The following is a 20,025-nucleotide window of genomic DNA, read 5'->3' on the forward strand; positions in this document are numbered from 1 at the left end:
AGATAAGAGAATTTGAAACTGTAAGATAAGACTATAGACTACTGTAAGATAAGAGTATAGACTACTACAGTAAGATAAGAGTATAGACTACTGTAAGATAAGGGTATAGACTACAGCAAGATAAGAGAATTTGAAACTGTAAGACAAGAGTATAGACTACTGTAAGATAAGAGTATAGACTACTGTAAGGTAAGAGTATAGACTACTCTAAGATAAGAGAATTTGAAACTGTAAGATAAGAGTATAGACCATGTAAAGGCTGATACTGTGTATCCACACTGACATTCCTCCCCCTTAAGAGCTCAAAATAGACAGCTGATTCAGAAAACCTTATGTTGTGCATGTGAAACTGTACAGTGCATTCAGAAAGGATTCAGACCCCTTGACTTTTTCCACATTTTGTTACGTTACAGCCTTATTCTAAAATGGATTCAATAAAAGAAAAACTCATGAATCTACACACAGTACCCCATAATCAAATCAAAGTTTATTTTCCACGTGCGCCGAATACAAAAGGTGTAGTAGACCTTACAGTGAAATGCTTACTTACAAGCCCTTAACCATCAATGCAGTTTTTAAGTAAATAATAAATATTAGGTAAACAATAGATAAGTTAAGGAGGGGGGGTGGCGGGACACAATGTATAGTCCGGGTAGCCATTTGATTAGCTTTTCAAAGTTGAAACAGCTGACAAAGCAAAAACAGGTTTTTATACATTTTTGCACATATATACTTTTTTTTTGAATACCTTATTTACATAAGTATTCAGACCCTTTGCTATGAGACTTGAAATTCTACAACTTGATTGGAGTCCACCCGTGGTAAATTACATTGGTTGGACATTATTTGGAAAGGCACACACCTGTCTATATAAGGTCCCACAGTTGACAGTGCATGTCAGAGCAAAAACCAAGCCATGAGGTCAAAGGAATTGTCCATAAAGCTCCGAGCCAAGATTATGTTGAGGCACAGATCTGGGGAAGGGTACCAAAAAATGTCTGCAGCATTGAAGGTCACCAAGAACAGTGACCTCCATCATTCTTTAGTGGAATACGTTTGGAACCAACAAGACTCTTCCTAGAGCTGGTCAAACTGAACAATCAGGGGAGAAGAGCCTCGGTCAGGGAGGTGACCAAGAACCCAATGATCACTCTGACAGAGCTCCAGAGTTCATGTGTGGAGATGGGAGAACCTCCCAGAAGGACAACTCCACCAATCAGACCTTCATGGTAGAGTGGCCAGACGGATGCCACTCCTGAGTAAAAGGCACATGACAGCCCGCTTGGAGTTTGACAAAAGGCACCTAAAGGACTGTCAGACCATGATAAACAAGATTCTCTGATCTGATGAAATTAAGATTGATCTCTTTGTCTTGAATGCCAAGTGTCACATCTGGAGGAAACCTGGCACCATCCCTACGGTGAAGCATGGTGGTGGAAGCATCATGCTGTGAGGATGTTTTTCAGCGGCAGGGACTGGGAGACTAGTCAGGATTGAAGGAAAGATGAACGGAGCAAAGTACAGGGAGATCATTGAGGAAAACCTGATCCAGAGTGCTAAGGATCTCAGACTGGGGCAAAGATTCACCTTCCAACAGGACAATGACCCTATGCACACAGCCAAGACAACACAGGAGTGGCTTCGGGACAAGTCTCTGAATGTCCTTGAGTGGCCCAGCCAGAGCCCGGACTTGAACCCGATTTAAAATCTCTGGAGAGACCTGAAAATAGTTATGTGGCGATGCTCCCCATCCAGACTGACAGAGCTTGAGAGGATCTGCAGAGAAGAATGGGAGAAACAGCTGTGCCAAGCTTGTACCATCATACCTAAGAAGATTCGAAGGTGATTTGAGAGAGAGAGAGAGAGAGAGAGAGAGAGAGAGAGAGAGAGAGAGTTAGAGAGAGAGAGAGAGAGAGAGAGAGAGAGAGAGAGAGAGAGAGATGGGTGTAGAGAAAGAGATAGAGATCAGAGGGACAGAGTCAGAGAGAAAAGACCTGGAGGGGATCAGAAGGTCAGTGGAATGGATGAAAGGAGAGAGAAACAGGCAATATACTGATTAACAAGAGAAATGAGAGCAAGAGAGATCCAGACATAATGATACCGTGAGAAAATGAGAGAAAGGAAGATATATAGATTGCAAAGAGGGACAGAGGAAGAGAGAGAGAGAGAGAGAGAGAGAGAGAGGGGGGGGGGGAGGAAGATATATAGATTGGAAAGAGGGACAGAGGAAGAGAGAGAGAGAGAGAGAGCGTTCACAGTCAGCCCACTGACACCCCTTTCAGACCACAGCAAAATCACAGTCTACTTAAACAGAGCAATACTCAATCATGAGGCATCAAAGCCAAAGGAACTGAGTAACATTAAGAAATGCTATAGATGGAAGGAATGCAGTTTGGAAACCTACCAAAAAACAATTAGGCAACAACAAATTCAATCCCTTTTAGACAATTTCCTGGGTAAAACGTTCCACTGTAATAGTGAAGGTGTAAACTTGGCAGTAGAAAATCTTAACAGTATATTTGACCTCTCAGCTTCCCTATCAAATCTAAAAATCTCAAATAGAAAACCGAAGAAAATTAACAATAATGACAAATGGTTTGATGAAGAATGCAAAAATCTAAGAAAGAAATTGAGAAACCTGTCCAACCAAAAACATAGAGACCCGGAAAACCTGAGTCTACGCCTTCACTATGGTGAATCACTAAAACAATACAGAAATACACTACGGAAAAAGAAGGAACAGCATGTCAGAAATCAGCTCAATGCAATTGAAGAATCCATAGACTCTAACCACTTCTGGGAAAATTGGAAAACACTAAACAAACAACAATACGAAGAATTATCTATCCAAAATGGAGATGTATGGGTAAACCACTTCTCCAATCTTTTTGGCTCTATAACAAAGAATAAAGAGCAAAAACATATACATGATCAAATACAGATCTTAGAATCAACTATTAAAGACTACCAGAACCCACTGGATTCTCCAATTACATTGAATGAGTTACAGGACAAAATAAAAACCCTCCAACCCAAAAAGGCCTGTGGTGTTGATGGTATCCTCAATGAAATGATCAAATATACAGACAACAAATTCCAATTGGCTATACTAAAACTCTTTAACATCATGGCATCTTCCCCAATATTTGGAGCCAAGGACTGATCACCCCAATCCACAAAAGTGGAGACAAATTTGACCCCAATAACTGCCGTGGAATATGTGTCAACAGTAACCTTGGGAAAATCCTCTGCATTATTATTAACAGCAGACTCGTACATTTCCTCAATGAAAACAATGTACTGAGCAAATGTCAAATTGGCTTTTTACCAAATTACCGTACAACAGACCATGTATTCACCCTGCACACCCTAATTGACAACCAAACAAACCAAAAACAAAGGCAAAGTCTTCTCATGCTTTGTTGATTTCAATAAAGCCTTCGACTCAATCTGGCATGAGGGTCTGTTATACAAACTGACGGAAAGTGGTGTTGGGGGTAAAACATACGACATTATAAAATCCATGTACACAAACAACAAGTGTGCGGTTAAAATTGGCAAAAAACACACACATTTCTTCACACAGGGTCGTGGGGTTAGACAGGGATGCAGCTTAAGCCCCACCCTCTTCAACATATATATCAACAAATTGGCGCTGGCACTAGAAAAGTCTGCAGCACCCGGCCTCCCCCTGCTAGAATCCGAAGTCAAATGTCTGCTGTTTGCTGATGATCTGGTGCTTCTGTCACCAACCAAGGAGGGCCTACAGCAGCACCTAGATCTTATGCACAGATTCTGTCAGACCTGGGCCCTGACAGTAAATCTCAGTAAGACAAAAATAATGGTGTTCCAAATAAGGTCCAGTTGCCAGGACCACAAATACAAATTCCATCTAGACACTGTTGCCCTAGAGCACACAAAAAACTATACATACCTTGGCCTAAACATCAGCGCCACAGGTAACTTCCACAAAGCTGTGAACGATCTGAGAGACATGGCAAGAAGGGCATTCTATGCCATCAAAAGAAACATAAATTTCAACATACCAATTAGGATTTGGCTAAAAATACTTGAATCAGTCATAGAGCCCATTGCCCTTTATGGTTGTGAGGTCTGGGGTCCGCTCACCAACCAAGACTTCACAAAATGGGACAAACACCAAATTGAGACTCTGCACGCAGAATACTGCAAAAATATCCTCCGTGTATAACGTAGAACACCAAATAATGCATGCAGAGCAGAATTAGGCCGATACCCACTAATTATCAAAATCCAGAAAAGAGCCGTTAAATTCTACAACCACCTAAAAGGAAGCGATTCACAAACCTTCCATAACAAAGCCATCACCTACAGAGAGATGAACCTGGAGAAGAGTCCCCTAAGCAAGCTGGTCCTGGGGCTCTGTTCACAAACACAAACACAGCCTACAGAGCCCCAGGACAACAGCACAATTAGACCCAACCAAATCATGAGAAAACAAAAAGATAATTACTTAACACATTGGAAAGAATTAACAAAAAAACAGAGCAAACTAGAATGCTATTTGGCCCTACACAGAGAGTACACAGCGGCAGAATACCTGACCACTGTGACTGACCCAAAATAAAGGAAAGCTTTGACTATGTACAGACTCAGTGAGCATAGCCTTGCTATTGAGAAAGGCCGCCGTAGGCAGACATGGCTCTCAAGAGAAGACAGGCTATGTGCTCACTGCCCACAAAATGAGGTGGAAACTGAGCTGCACTTCCTAACCTCCTGCCCAATGTATGACCATATTAGAGAGACATATTTCCCTCAGATTGCACAGATCCACAAAGAATTCGAAAACAAATCCAATTTTGAAAAACTCCCATATCTACTGGGTGAAATTCCACAGTGTGCCATCACAGCAGCAAGATTTGTGACCTGTTGCCACGAGAAAAGGGCAACCAGTGAAGAACAAACACCATTGTAAATACAACCCATATTTATGCTTATTTATTTTATCTTGTGTCCTTTAACCATTTGTACATTATTAAAACACTGTATATATATATAATATGACATTTGTAATGTCTTTACTGTTTTGAAACCTCTGTATGTGTAATGTTTACTGTTAATTTTTGTTGTTTTTCAATTTATATATTCACTTTGTATGCTGTCTATCTCACTTGCTTTGGCAATGTTAACACATGTTTCCCATGCCAATAAAGCCCTTGAATTGAAAAAAAAAATTGAATTGAATTGAGAGAGAGAGAGAAAGAGAGAGAGAGAGAGAGAGGAAGTTTGAGAGAGGGGGATAGAGAAAGAGAGCAGAGTCAGAGAGAAAATAACCTACAGAGTAGACCTATCCTCTGGCTGTAGGCTAACTGCAGAGAGAAAACAGGGTCAGGGCTCACTGGACTGGGACACAACCAGAACTGACATGACCCTTCACAGCAGAACCAACCATGCCAGATAGAACCAGAACTAACTGGATGCGACCTACCCACTCTGAACCAAAGCAAAGGACATGGCATAAAAACAGCTTAATGGATCCCCTGGCCTACTGTAATCACTGAGATAATGAACCAACAATGATAATAAACCAACTCCGTTATTTATACTTAGCGTTTAATGCTCTTCCTTGTTGAGTCAGTGCCAATACAATGTCAATGCAAGTCAAATCAAATGTTCTAATCAAATCAAATTGTATTTGTCACATTCGCCGAACATAACAGGTGTAGTAGACCTTATCATGAAATGCTTACTTACAAGCCCTTAACCAACAGTGTCTACATAAATCTACATAAATTAAAGTCACACAATAAAATAACAACGAGGCTATATACAGGTGGTTCCAGTAACAAGTCAATGTGCGGGGGTGCAGGTTAGTCAAGGTCATTTTTACATAGATAATAAGCAGCAACTAGCAGCAGTGTAAAAACAAAGGGGGGTCAATGCAAATTGTCTGCATGGCCATCTGATTAATTGTTCAGCAGTCCTCACATATTGAGTGACATCCAGCTGTACTCGCTCTGTGTTCACAGTGAAGATGAATGCCTAGAGATAATACTAGTCCCCCATGACCGCGGTAGGGAACAACACACACACGGGGTCTGTGGGCCAACACCTAGCTCTGCCGCAGTTTCCATCTAGGTCTGCTGACGTTAACACTAATACAGCCTTCTGATCCACTGTTGCCCACATCACCTGGATAGGACCATGATGTGCTGACTCTCACAGTACCAGCCAGGGCACCCTCAGAACTCCCTGTTCTCTCTGTGCCTGGCCTAACTCCAGACTCCACACTAACGTCCCCCCCCCCCTCCCCCACGGGACCGCTGCGCTAAAATAAATACCATGCCTACACAGACACAAGACTGAACTTCACTCAATTCTTTAGAGGTTAAGAGCGTTGGGCCAGAAACCAAAAGGTCGCTGGTTTGAATCCCCAAGCTGACAAGGTTGAAAAATCTGCCTCTCTGCCTTTGAGCAAGGCAGTTAATCCGAAACAACAACTGCTCCCAGGGCGCTGATGACGTGGATTAAGGCAGACCCCCTCCGCACCTCTCTGGTTCAGTGGGTACAGCCAGTGGGTACAGCCAGTGGGTACAGCCAGTGGGTACAGCCAGTGGGTACAGCCAGTGTTAACAGTGAACACGCGCCGGAAGTTGCACAGAATTTTCACAATGTTCAAGTTTGCACTCAGCAGACCTGAAATTTGCCCAGTGCTGAAGAAGATTTTAGAGAACATTGGTCCAGACACACGCACAGTGCCATTACCAAACCACATGCAAAGTTTTCCCTATAGCACCACAGCCACACCGAGATAGGTCTTATGTTACTAACGGTGGTGAAAACACCTCGTTAAATAAACTGGGACTTTGTGCGCTTACTAATGAGCTCAACAGACTGTGACAGACAGAGACAGAGATGGGGAGGAGAGACAGACACAGCAGTAGACAGATTGAAGGATGCTGAAGAGAGAAGAAGGACATAGAAAACAGAGGACGATGCCACAGCAGATGAGATGAACATCTTGCAGAGGCACTCTGTGCAAAATCCCCTGATACGTGAGAAGGACAGAGTGGAATAAGCAGTCCTGATTCCAGTACCTGGCAGCTCCTCAGATACACTCAGACCTTCCCATAATCTGTCCCAGAGGATCAGGGGGAGGCAAGGGGGAGACAGGGGCAATCAATCTTTTCTTTGATTTTTTGGCGGGATGTGTCTTAATTTGGTGTTAGGGTTGTTGCGTAACCTCCCCTCTGTCTCTCTGTGTGTGTGAGGCAGTGGGTTGTCTCAGAGGGTCTGTCTTTATTTAGATTGGTTCACTGGTGACGCGCAGAATGACTGAACAGCTGAGGGAGTGACGCTGGTGAGTGTGTGTGAGCGTGTGTGTGTGTGTGTGTGTGTGTGTGTGTGTGTGTGTGTGTACCTAGTGTGAGTGCTTGTGTATAAATTGGATGAACCTAATCATTGTAATGCATTTGTGAGTGTGTGTGTGCCTCTGTGAACAACACAGGACAGGAGTGTTTTTGTCGTACACTGCTCTGGGTGGCTGTGTGTGTGTGTGTGTGTGTGTGTGTGTGTGTGTGTGTGTGTGTGTGTGTGTGTGTGTGTGTGTGTGTGTGTGTGTGTGTGTGTGTGTGTGTGTGTGTGTGTGTGTGTGTGTGTGTGTGTGTGTGTGTGTGTGTGTTTGTGTGTGTAAATTAGATTACCCTCACAGCTCTGGCCTGGATGTGAGTGGCGCTGTGTCCTACAAAGAGCAGCACAGAACGTGTGCCTTCCTGACACACAGCAGCTTCAACCACATACAGAGCAACATCCCCATTCACAGCCACAAGCACAACCCCACAGGGATGGCAGAGAGAGAGAGAGTGAGAGAGAGAGAGAGAGAGAGAGAGAGAGAGAGAGAGAGAGAGAGAGAGAGGCTGTGGAGGGAGGGAGAGGAACAGTAAATGGAGAAGGAGTGTGAGGAGAGATGCAGAGAAAGAGGACAGAAAGACAGTGGTAGAGAGGGAGAGGAGAAAGGGAGAGAAAGAGGACAGAAAGACAGTGGTAGAGAGGGAGAGGAGAAAGGGAGAGAAAGAGGACAGAAAGACAGTGGTAGAGAGGGAGAGGAGAAAGGGAGAGAAAGAGGACAGAAAGACAGTGGTAGAGAGGGAGAGGAGAAAGGGAGAGGTGGAAGACAGGAAGACAGTGGTAGAGAGGGAGAGGAGAAAGGGAGAGGTGGTAGACAGGAAGAGAGGGGAAGGGGACAGGAAGACAGTGGTAGAGAGGGAGAGGAGAAAGGGAGAGGTGGTAGACAGGAAGAGAGGGGAAGGGGACAGGAAGACAGTGGTAGCGAGGGAGAGGAGAAAGGGAGAGGTGGTAGACAGGAAGAGAGGGGTAGGGGACAGGAAGAGAGTGGTAGAGAGGGAGAGGAGAAAGGGAGAGGTGGAAGACAGGAAGAGAGGGGAAGGGGACAGGAAGGGGGAGAAAAGATGGTTAAGGGATGCAGGGAAAGTAGAGAAAATAGGAGAGGGTTTACCGTACAGAAAAGAGTGGAGGGAGCTGAGCAAAAGGGATAGGCCATTGTGTGAAAACTATAGAATACCAAAGACGAAGCAGCAGGAACACAAAAAAAGGGAGTTAGAGAGAAAGGGAAAGGTAAAGAAGGGGTTGAAAAGGGGAGGTGAAACAGAGGAGAACCGAGTGCAGGGAACACAAATGAGGACAAAGACAGAGGATTCTGGGTAAAATTTAAACAGAGATTAAGCAAAAGACCAGCGCTGAGAGAGAGAGAGAGAGAGAGAGAGAGAGAGAGAGAGAGAGAGAGAGAGAGAGAGAGAGAGAGAGAGAGAGAGAAAGAAAGAGAAGGGAATAGAAAAGGAAGTGGACTTGGGGTGAAAGAAGGCGGTGTGTGTGCAGCCATCTAAAATTAGGCCCATTCTCCTCCTGTTGGAATTGGGTACAACACTGCTTAAAAGCTTTAGTGGCTGATTGTAATACTTATGCCTGTCTGCAGTCTCCCTGTGGCACTGAAGACACACTGACAGAGAGAACCCTCTCACACAATTACTAAAGACAACTGACACACTGTCTGACACATCAGACCACAAAGGTGCATTACAGTGTGAGCAGTTCTGATCTCAGACACTTGGCAAGCTAACACAATTACACAGACTAACCAAGCACACACAAAGAGCCACTATAGCAAAGATAAACCACACCCGGAAAATGCAACAAACACTATGATGGAAGAACAAACGGTGCTATGATGAAAGAGGTTACACACTCAGACACATACAGTTGTGAATTTAGTACGATTGCTTGCATATTTTCACAAGCACAGCCTTCTGTTCTAAAGATGACCTTGCCAACCACAGTCCCAATAGGTAAATGTACACGCAACGATAGACCCCGAATACCTACACCACACAGACTACGGATGAAGGGAGCAAATGTGGCCCAGTGAAACCATGTATATTCACGCTGTGTGTCAAGAGGGCCTGCAGAGAACACCAATGTGACCCACTGAAGTCATGACATCACTTGTTGGCTTAATGAGACACAAGCACTCTCTTTCTACATCTACTCTCTCTCCATCTACTCTCTCTATATCTCTAAATCTACTCTCTATCATGACATCACTTGTTGGCTTAATGAGACACATACTGTCCAAGCACGCTAAATCTACTCTCTATCTCTCTCTCCATCTACTCTCTCTATCTCCATCTACTCTCTATCTCCATCTACTCTCTCTCTATCTCTAAATCTACTCTCTTTCTACATCTACTCTCTCTCCATCTACTCTCTCTATCTCCATCTACTCTCTCTCTATCTCTAAATCTACTCTCTATCATGACATCACTTGTTGGCTTAATGAGACACATACTGTCCAAGCACGCTTGGCATTGCCCCTGTGCACGCACTGAAACACACAGAGACTGACACATTTTAATGGAGCACTACTGCTTTTCTATTCTCCTTCTACTCTCCATCTACCTATCTCTCCATCTACTCTCTATCTACTCTCCATATATCTATCTCTCCATCTACTCTCTATCTACTCTCCATATATCTATCTCTCCATCTACTCTCTATATATCTATCTCTCCATATACTCTCTATCTACTCTCTATATATCTATCTCTCAATCTACTCTCTATCTACTCTCCATCTATCTATCTCTCCATCTACTCTCTATCTACTCTCCATATATCTATCTCTCCATCTACTCTCTATCTACACTCCATATATCTATCTCTCCTTCTACTCTCCATCTACCTATCTACTCTCCATATATCTATCTTTCCATCAGCTCTCTATCTACTCTCCATATATCTATCTCTCCATCTACTCTCTATATATCTATCTCTCCATCTACTCTCTATCTACTCTCTATATATATATCTCTCAATCTACGCTCTATCTACTCTCCATCTATCTATCTCTCCATCTACTCTATCTACTCTCCATATATCTATCTCTCCATCGACTCTCTATCTACTCTCCATATATCTATCTCTCCATCTACTCTCTATCTACTCTCCATATATATATCTCTCCATCTACTCTCTATCTACTCTCCATCTACTCTCTATCTACTCTCCATATATCTATCTCTCCATCTACTCTCTATCTACTCTCCATATATCTATCTCTCCATCTACTCTCTATCTACTCTCCATATATCTATCTCTCCATCTACTCTCTATCTACTCTCCATATATCTATCTCTCCATCTTCTCTCTATCTACTCTCCATATATCTATCTCTCCATCTACTCTCCATATATATATCTACTCCCCATATATCTATCCCTCCATCTACTCTCTATCTACTCTCCATCTATCTATCTCTCCATCTTCTCTCCATCTATCTATCTCTCCATCTACTCTCTATCTACTCTCCATCTACGCTCTATCTACTCTCCATATATCTATCTCTCCATCTACGCTCTATCTACTCTCCATATATCTATCCCTCCATCTACTCTCCATATATCTATCTCTCCATCTTTTCTCTATCTACTCTCCATATATCTATCCCTCCATCTACTCTCCATCTATCTCTCTCCATCTACTCTCTATCTACTCTCCATCTATCTATCTCTCCATCTTCTCTCCATCTCTCTCTCTCTCCATCTACTCTCTATCTCTAAATCTACTCTCTCTATCTCCATCTACTCTCTCCATCTACTCTCTATCTCTAAATCTACTCTCCATCTACTCTCTATCTCTAAATCTACTCTCTCTCTCCATCTACTCTCTCTCTCTCTAAATCTACTCTCTTTCTACATCTACTCTCTCCATCTACTCTCTCTCTATCTCTAAATCTACTCTCTATCTCTCTCTCCATCTACTCTCTATCTCCATCTACTCTCCGTCTCTCCATCTCTGACTTCCCCCCATATCAGTAATTCCAGTACTGATATCTAACTCTCTCTTCACCCTTGACTATCCCACCATCTCTCTTTGTCCACCTTCTGCATTGTTTCACACTCCTCTCAATCAATGTGTATACGTGTCACTGAATAGGAATAACTTAGCAGTGCACTGCTGTTTTAACTAACCCCAGTCATACTATTCCTAGCCTATAGAATTACCAAAGTGTGAAATCTGAAGTGACCTAGTAGAGTAAAAGGAGAAATGAACATAACTCAATATATTTAACAACGTGTTGATGTATGTTCACATGTACTATTGCTTCTCTGTTGACACCATCAGTTGACCAACTTACAATGAGGATTGCGCTAACATAATCCATGGGTTTCACAAAAACATGAACCAATTTTCATTAAATAATGTGCGAGAAGGCATAGCCATAGAAAAGCCATCCCCTCCCCCTCCTCTTCCACCTGCTCCCTCCCTTTCCCTCTCTCTCGTTGCTGAGACCGCTGCACTGCACGCGAGGCTCACCGACATGCTGTGGAAAACCAGCCACTACAGAGAGGTAATTCTGCCAGTGCGTTGCTAGGGCAACACCACCATCCCCTAGACTCGACCTGGTTCAGCCACACTCTCATAGCTAATGACACACAACATCTGTGTTAGCCAATAGCATGAGGCCATTTTTTGAAAATCAAAACAAAGGCCCATTACTATTTCAACCACACTGCATTAGAACACAGACTATGGGAACAGGGAAGGAACATTCGTCGCTGGTTGTGTTCCAAGCCCCATGTAAATACTGAATGGCAGCTCCCTAGGGAAGCCAAGCAGCGCACCCCCACCCCAACCTACCCGGCTGGCTAGCAGTGCGCCAGAGGCGGACAGCTCTCTCTCTCCCAGCCACAGGCACAGCTTCAGCAGTGCACGGCCCACATAATCAGTTACCACCACGGAGAGCAGGCCTTCAGACACATTCTCATTCAGACAAACAAGGAAGTGGAGTGGGTTCACACTCCAAAATATGTTGCTTAAAGTTTACTTCATTGTTCAATGTTTTAAATGTTTTACTGCATCCGGGAGAGCGTACACAGATTGTTTTGTCTTAACATCCTTCTTCAGTGTGTAGGTACGATGTTCTTTCATTCAAAACAGTATTTGTGAAGAACAACAGATGGGCAGCAGGTGCTTCTAATCGGGGTTGTCACTCATCTGCCAATCAGAGACGCGGCCCCTCTGGTCTACCTGCTAACTCATTTGTCACAAAAGAATACAGAATTATAGGGGATGGGAGCAGGCATAAAGGGCCCCTCACAAATCAATGGCCCCAGGTGTCCGCTCAGTCATACTCATTCACTCCCGGGCACGCACACACACACCACCGTTGTCTTACGAAGTCACATGCCACATGATAAGACAGGCTACTAACCCATCTAATTAAAACAACACAACAACCGTCACATTGTTAGAAACCAAAACAACTTGACTGTCTGGAAAAGGGGCCGATACGATAGTGTCCTAGGTTTCAAGGCTGCGTTAAATCTCCAGTAGACTCTCTTTCTGAGGGGGCGTAGCCCCACATACGGATTATGAAAAGCCTTTGATTGCTGAAATAGCTCCATTCAAGGCAACAACACAAGCTGAAGACGGAAATGAGTGGACCGAGGACCTGTAAATAAGGCTCAAACGTACGGCTCTGTAAGTATGAGGCTGAAGTTAGCCCCATCCACTGACCTACAGTCAGCATTATATTTTACCTACTTATAGTCTAAATAGTTCTTGGCCCACATGTTGGCCTGAGCGGGTTCACTAATCTATGAATTACATGGATATTTTCCCTTGTTTTATTAACAAGTATCAACATTGTATCAATACAATACCAAGCCCAGGCTGACCCTCCTGAACAAGCAGACTGGAACCACCATGTATACCTGAGAAAACCATCCTCTTTCCTGCTCACCTCTAACCGTATAGGATCAGACCAGCCTACACATCCAAAGTGAGTTGATAAGTGAAAACAGATGGGCTGTCAGGTGACATGTCCAACTAAATAAAGTCCTATACTCCTTTACGTCTCATGTTACAGCATGACAGCCGTGTCACCAAAATATTACATAGGCCCGTCCACTCCGTAACACAGTCAGCTCGTTGAGACATCCATGACAGGACAAAACAGGCTATATTAGGCCACCCATAGCAGATTGTAATATATTTTAGATTGATGACCTCCTTACCTCTCCAGAAGCTCTCCTCCTGTGGTCAGGTACCACTAGAGTATTCCCATTGCTACCCGGGACAATAGTAGAACCTATACTCATTCTGGGTCCAACTAACATGTACCGTTTGTCTCCGGATCGGTACTGGATGCTGTGGCACAGTGTCCCGTCGTAATTCACATCTTGTAAATACTTGGAGGAATCGTCTGGGGCTTTGGAGCACTGCATTACAATCAACACGATGATACTGATGATAAAAAGTGCTGAAACTGACATCAAAGTTATGATCAAATAAAATGTAACGCTGTTCTCCTCCTCGTCTTTTACTGCGCTTTTAACATCAGAAGCTGCAAAAGCCTCTTTGGGCTCCACAACGTTTATAATCACAGTAGCTGTTGCTGAGAGTGAAACGTTCCCATTGTCTTTTATCAGTATGACCAGTTTATGCTCAGCCTCGTCTGTCTCTGTGAATGACCGAAGTGTCCTTATCTGTCCTGTATAGCGGTCCAAGGCAAAGAGACTGTGGTCAGTAACTTCCTGCAGTGAAAATAATAACCAGCCGTTATATCCTATATCAGCGTCATAGGCTCTCACTTTAGTCACCAAATGGCCTGCGTTCACATTACGGGGAATCTCCTCCACACCTTCAGCGGAACCATTAGCGCTGACTGGATACAAGATCACTGGAGCGTTGTCGTTCTGATCCAGAATGAACACATTCACTGTGACGTTGCTGCTTAGTGACGGAGTTCCAGAGTCTGTAGCTACAACTTGGAATTGAATTGTTTTTAATGTTTCAAAGTCAAAGCTTTTTAGCGCCAAAATGTTTCCATTATCTGAATTTATGTTGAGGAAAGATGCCCATTTGTTCTCCTCGCCACTGCCTCTAAGAATATGATATGAAATAAGTGCGTTTTCATCTATGTCACGATCAGATGCACTCACACAAAATACTGAGGCGCCTGGGTGGTTATTCTCAGTGACATAGAAAGTATAGGGGCTCAGTGAAAACTCTGGACTGTTATCATTCACATCTGATACTACAACACTAATAGTCTTTACAGATGACAGGGGCGGATGGCCTTGGTCTGTGGCTACTATTGTTAGATCATATTGAAATACTTTCTCTCTATCCAGAGGTGACTTGGTGACTACAGAATACATGTTGTCATGTAGAGATGGCAATAGCGTGAAAGGTACGTCTTCCAATACATGGCAGAGAACTTTCCCATTGAGACCAGAGTCCAAATCAGTAACACTAATCAGTGCCACCGTGGTTCCGGGCCTAGAATCTTCGGGAATTGCCTTAGAAAATGATGTCACCTCTATCTCAGGTGCGTTGTCGTTGAGGTCAACGATTTTAATTTTTACGCTTTTGTCTATTGTCAGAGGAAGTTGTCCTTGATCTGATGCCTGTATGTCAACCAGATAGCTATCCCTTTCCTCAAAATCTATTTGCCCTTTTACAGTTATTTCACCTGTAATGGTGTCTACATCAAAAAGTTTCCTTAACTTGCTGTTGATGTCATTGCCAAATGAGTAAATTACATTCCCATTCTGGCCGCTATCTAAATCGGTGGCATTTACCTTGATGACCATAGTTCCCAAAGGAGCGTTTTCATTTACACTTACAGAATATATATCTTTAGTGAACACAGGACTATTGTCATTAACATCCAGTACATCCACTGATATTTCGAGAGTTCCAGATCTGGGTGGTTTTCCACCATCAATGGCAGTGAGGAGGAGTTTATGGCTTCTTACAGCTTCTCTATCTAACTGCTTCTGTAAAACCAACAATGGGATTTTACCGTCCTCACCTCGATCTTTAACCTCCAAACGAAAATGGTCATTATGACTCAGTTTATATTGTTGAACGGAGAATGGACCTTCATCTGGGTCACGCGCTGCTTGTAGCTGAAATCGCGCCCCCGGTAACCTGGACTCTGAAATCTCTAACCGTTTCTCTTTCTCGGGAAAGCTGGGAGAATGGTCGTTAACATCTAACACCTCCACTGAGACATAATGGATCTCCAGCGGGTTCTCTAGAACGGTTTTCAGGTTGATCAAACACACGCTGCTCCGTTCACACACCTCCTCTCGGTCTATTTTTCGGTTCACGTATAAGATGCCGTTATTCTGGTTTAGCTGGAAAAGGGGTTCGGTCGAGCCAGACACGATTCGAAATCCCCTCTCCTTTAAGGTGCTGAGATCTATTCCCAAATCCTTAGCTATATTCCCCAGTACAGTTCCTTCCTTAAGCTCTTCAGAGATAGAGTATCTTATCTGTGCAGATGCCACGGTCCAAAAAAAAAACATAGCAACCATGAAAACTACCCTCTGCCGTCGCTCCCGCCATTCCCCGCATCCTCTTTGTTCCATGTTTTTAAGGTTAAAGAGAAATCCAGAGCAGTTTCACTACGCCTCTGCCGGCAACGTCATCTTATTCACTGCACTCCCAAATATAAACACAGCTCGGTATCTTACAATACGTTAGCGTTGAAAGGTTTCAAATTACAATTTATCCTCGAAGCTCACGGCTGTAGTCTGCTAGCGACGAAATACCAAACCAGCTATAAAGGGAGGACTCAAAAGTATGACCAATAGAGTGATTTCACAACCCTTCTTCGACTTGCGCACTGACACCATGCGTTTCAGCCTCATATTGCAGGATTGAGTATAATTGGACCCTTTACGATATTTTTTTTACACGAAAACCGAGTGCTATTTCGAAACAAAACATTGTACTCGAAAAAACAACATTACAAACCATGGTGCGGGTTAGGGAAAGATGGGACATGCATGGGGAAGATCCTTATGAGACGTCAGGGTGTGCATGTTGGTTGATGTTTAGAAGTTTGCAACAAGTGTCCTACATAGAACTACATGGTTTGGACCATATGTCAATTAAGACTGAAAATGCTTCTTCTATAGCCTAAGTGAAACTACAAAGCGTCTTTAACCATCTCAAGAGAGTTTTGTCACAACGAAGATGCCGAATGAACTCCACCGGGTTTCAGCACCATGGACAGCGGAAGTCCCTAGTACAGCGTCTTTTGACAAGAAAACCCCCGTGGGACAGCGCCCTCTGAGGTATACACAATATTTTTAATCGAGCGATTCAGAAAACAACACAAACAAATGCACGCTTTTCACACCTACAATAGTGGCTATCATATGTGCCACCCCATAGACAACTCATACATTCAGTCCCTGGGGCACGGATCCTGTAACCATCAGAAATAGTACTTAGATTGAAAATACTGAGAACTAACGAGTAATTAGTTCCTCGTGACAATGGGGTCAACTTCTTACCTCTCCAGAAGCTCTCCTCCTGTGGTCCGGTACCACTAGAGTATTCCCGTTGCTACCCGGGACAATAGTAGAACCTATACTCATTCTGGGTCCAACTAACATGTACCGTTTGTCTCCGGATCGGTACTGGATGCTGTGGCACAGTGTCCCGTCGTAATTCACATCTTGTAAATACTTGGAGGAATCGTCTGAGGCTTTGGAGCACTGCATTACAATCAACACGATGATACTGATTATAAAAAGTGCTGAAACTGACACCAAAGTTATGATCAAATAAAATGTAACGCTGTTCTCCTCCTCGTCTTTTTCTGCGCTTTTAACATCAGAAGCTGCAAAAGCCTCTTTGGGCTCCACAACGTTGATAATCACAGTAGCTGTTGCTGAGAGTGAAACGTTCCCATTGTCTTTTACCAGTGTGACCAGTTTATGCTCAGCCTCGTCTGTCTCTGTGAACGACCGAAGTGTCCTTATCTGTCCTGTATAACGGTCCAAGGCAAAGAGACTGTGGTCAGTAACTTCCTGCAGTGAAAATAATAACCAGCCGTTATATCCTATATCAGCGTCATAGGCTCTAACTTTAGTCACCAAATGGCCTGCGTTCACATTGCGGGGAATCTCCTCCACACCTTCAGTGGAACCGTTAGCGCTGACTGGATACAAGATCACTGGAGCGTTGTCGTTCTGATCCAGAATGAACACATTCACTGTGACGTTGCTGCTTAGTGACGGAATTCCAGAGTCTGTAGCTACAACTTGGAATTTAAATGTTTTGAGGGTTTCAAAGTCAAAACTTTTTAGCGCCAAAATGTTTCCATTTTCTGAATTTATGTTGAGGAAAGATGCCCATTTATTATCGTCACCACCGTCTCTCAGAATATGATATGAAATAAGTGCGTTTTCATTTATGTCACGATCAGATGCACTTACTGAAAATACTGAGGCGCCTGGGTGGTTATTCTCAGTGACATAGAAAGTATAGGGGCTCATTGAAAACTCTGGACTGTTATCATTCACATCTGATACCACAACACTAATAGTCTTTACGGATGACAGGGACGGCTGGCCTACATCTTTCGCAACGATTGTTAGATCATATTCAGACTGTTTTTCCCTATCCAGAGGTGACTTGGTGACTACCGAATACATGTTATCCTGTGAAGACGGCGTTAGAGTGAACGGGACGCCATCGCTTATAGAACAGAGAAGTTTCCCATTGAGACCAGAGTCCTCATCACTGACACTGATTAGTGCTACAGTGGTACCGGGTCTAGAATCCTCGGGGATTGCGTTAGAAAAGGACGTCACCTCTATCTCGGGTGCATTATCATTCAGGTCAACTATCTTTACTGTTACGCTTTTGTCTGCTGTCAGGGGAGCAGATCCCTTATCCGATGCCTGTATATCAATCTCATAGCTGTCCTCTATTTCAAAATCGATCCATCCTTTGACAATTATCTCACCAGAGATAGCATCTACTTCAAAAAGTTCTCGTAACTTACTGTTCACATTACTACCAAAATAATAAATGATTTCACCGTTTGAACCCTCGTCCAAATCCGTAGCGTTGACTTGTATGACCGTTGTGCCAATAGGAGAATTTTCATTTAGCGTCACAGAGTATAACTCTTTAGTGAAAACAGGCATATTATCATTAACATCTAAAACGTCCACTAATATTTCTATAGTACCAGACTTGGGAGGTTTGTCTCCGTCAATGGCTGTGAGCAGTAATTTATGCCTTTTCAAAGCTTCTCTATCTAGTGGTTTCTGGAGATTTAAGATAGGGATTTTACCATCCTTTCCACGGTCTTTTACTTCTAAACGGAAATGATCGCTTTGGCTGAGTTTATATTGTTGAACAGAATATATCCCACCGTCTGGGTCCCGGGCAGCCTGGAGCTGAAATCGCGCCCCTGGTAAGGCTGACTCAAATATCTCTAACCGTTTCTCTTTCTCAGGAAAGCTGGGAGAATGGTCGTTAACATCTAACACCTCCACTGAGACATAATGGATCTCCAGCGGGTTCTCCAGAACGGTTTTCATGTTGATCAAACACACGCTGCTCCGTTCACACACCTCCTCTCGGTCTATTTTTCGGTGCAAATACAAGATGCCGTCATTCTGGTTCACCTGGAAAGGGGGCTCGGTCGAGCCCGACACGATTCGAAATCCCCTCTCCTTCAAGGTTCTCAGATCTATTCCCAAATCCTTAGCTATATTCCCCACGACAGTTCCTTCCTTAAGCTCTTCAGAGATGGAGTATCTTAACTGTGCCGACGCCCCGCTCCAAAAGAGAACCAAAGCAACCATGAATACGACCCACTGCCGTCGCTGCCTCCATGACCTGAATCCTCTTTGTTCCATGATTTCCAGATAAGTAAAAGCTGTACACAGTACTTCCGCTATGCCTCAATCTGGGGAAACGATCTATCCAATACATTCGTGACTATAACATCAGCTAATTATCCAAAGTTATATTTATTCTGGCAATGTAAGATATTATTCTCCCCACGATGCTGCATGACTAAATTCCGCCATCAACTGAATAATCTACGAAACCAACAAGGGGGCGGACTCAAAATATGACGGGAGAAAATGTATCAGGAGTGTTATTCTAGTTGGGTACTGACACCTTGCGATACTACGTCACATTACAATATCATTTCAGAGTTTACATTTTTATATTTCAATACTGAAAACTACCTTGGCACAATACACAATTGACAAAACGTTACTGCAAAATGTGTATAGATATGGGAGTTCTGGTTGAATATGACATATCATGATGTATTCACAAGAACTAAAGCGTTACGCAAGAATGCAACAAGTGACGCACAAGGAAATAAAATTGAGAAACATTTACAGAGAAAGGGGAGAGTTTATATGTCATCACCTTTTGTCAAGCGTTCATAAAATAGCGCTTTGAAGTGCCGAACGTTTCAGCACCACTGTGGCGGTCAGCGCCCAGTGAGCAGCGGCTGTAAATGAATGAGAAACTTCTACTGTGATGTGAGATCATGTGAGAATCAACAGCCCTCTTACGTAAATAACAAAACAGGCCTATTTAAAATACTCACAAATGGCTAAAAATGATACTCGAAAATCAGCCTCAATGGAGGGTACGTGATGACAGTGAAATACAAGGTTGTTTTCAACTT

General features: G+C 43.4%; 2 protein-coding genes across 7 annotated transcripts in view; both read right to left on the minus strand.

Moving 5' to 3' along the window:
- LOC110504859 (protocadherin alpha-C2) overlaps positions 1-20,025 on the minus strand; it is a 184,893-nt gene that overhangs the window by 134,391 nt on the left and 30,477 nt on the right. Inside the window, exon 1 of one of the 6 annotated variants that reach the window (XM_036969653.2) lies at positions 13,571-15,937. The exons of 4 other annotated variants lie outside the window; for them this stretch is intronic. In XM_036969653.2, coding sequence (XP_036825548.2) covers positions 13,571-15,934 — 2,364 coding nt within the window. In that variant the 5' untranslated portion in view covers positions 15,935-15,937. Of the gene's footprint in view, positions 1-13,570; positions 15,938-20,025 lie in introns of those variants that run through there. One more of the 6 variants, XM_036969642.2, reaches the window with a different exon arrangement.
- Positions 14,926-19,996, minus strand: LOC118945981 (protocadherin alpha-3-like). The gene has a single exon (XM_036969632.2). It carries the CDS (start codon positions 19,229-19,231, stop codon positions 16,856-16,858), a length of 2,376 nt encoding a protein of 791 aa, XP_036825527.2. The 5' UTR covers positions 19,232-19,996; the 3' UTR covers positions 14,926-16,855.

Source organism: Oncorhynchus mykiss, chromosome 25, assembly GCF_057628025.1.
Source record: "Oncorhynchus mykiss isolate SJ-2025 chromosome 25, ASM5762802v1, whole genome shotgun sequence".
In the NCBI taxonomy this organism is placed as follows: domain Eukaryota; kingdom Metazoa; phylum Chordata; class Actinopteri; order Salmoniformes; family Salmonidae; genus Oncorhynchus; species Oncorhynchus mykiss.

Bases quoted from the DNA above. Each gene is read 5' to 3' on its own strand.
- LOC118945981 (XM_036969632.2), bottom strand. From the start codon at position 19,231: ATGGAACAAAGAGGATTCAGGTCATGGAGGCAGCGACGGCAGTGGGTC.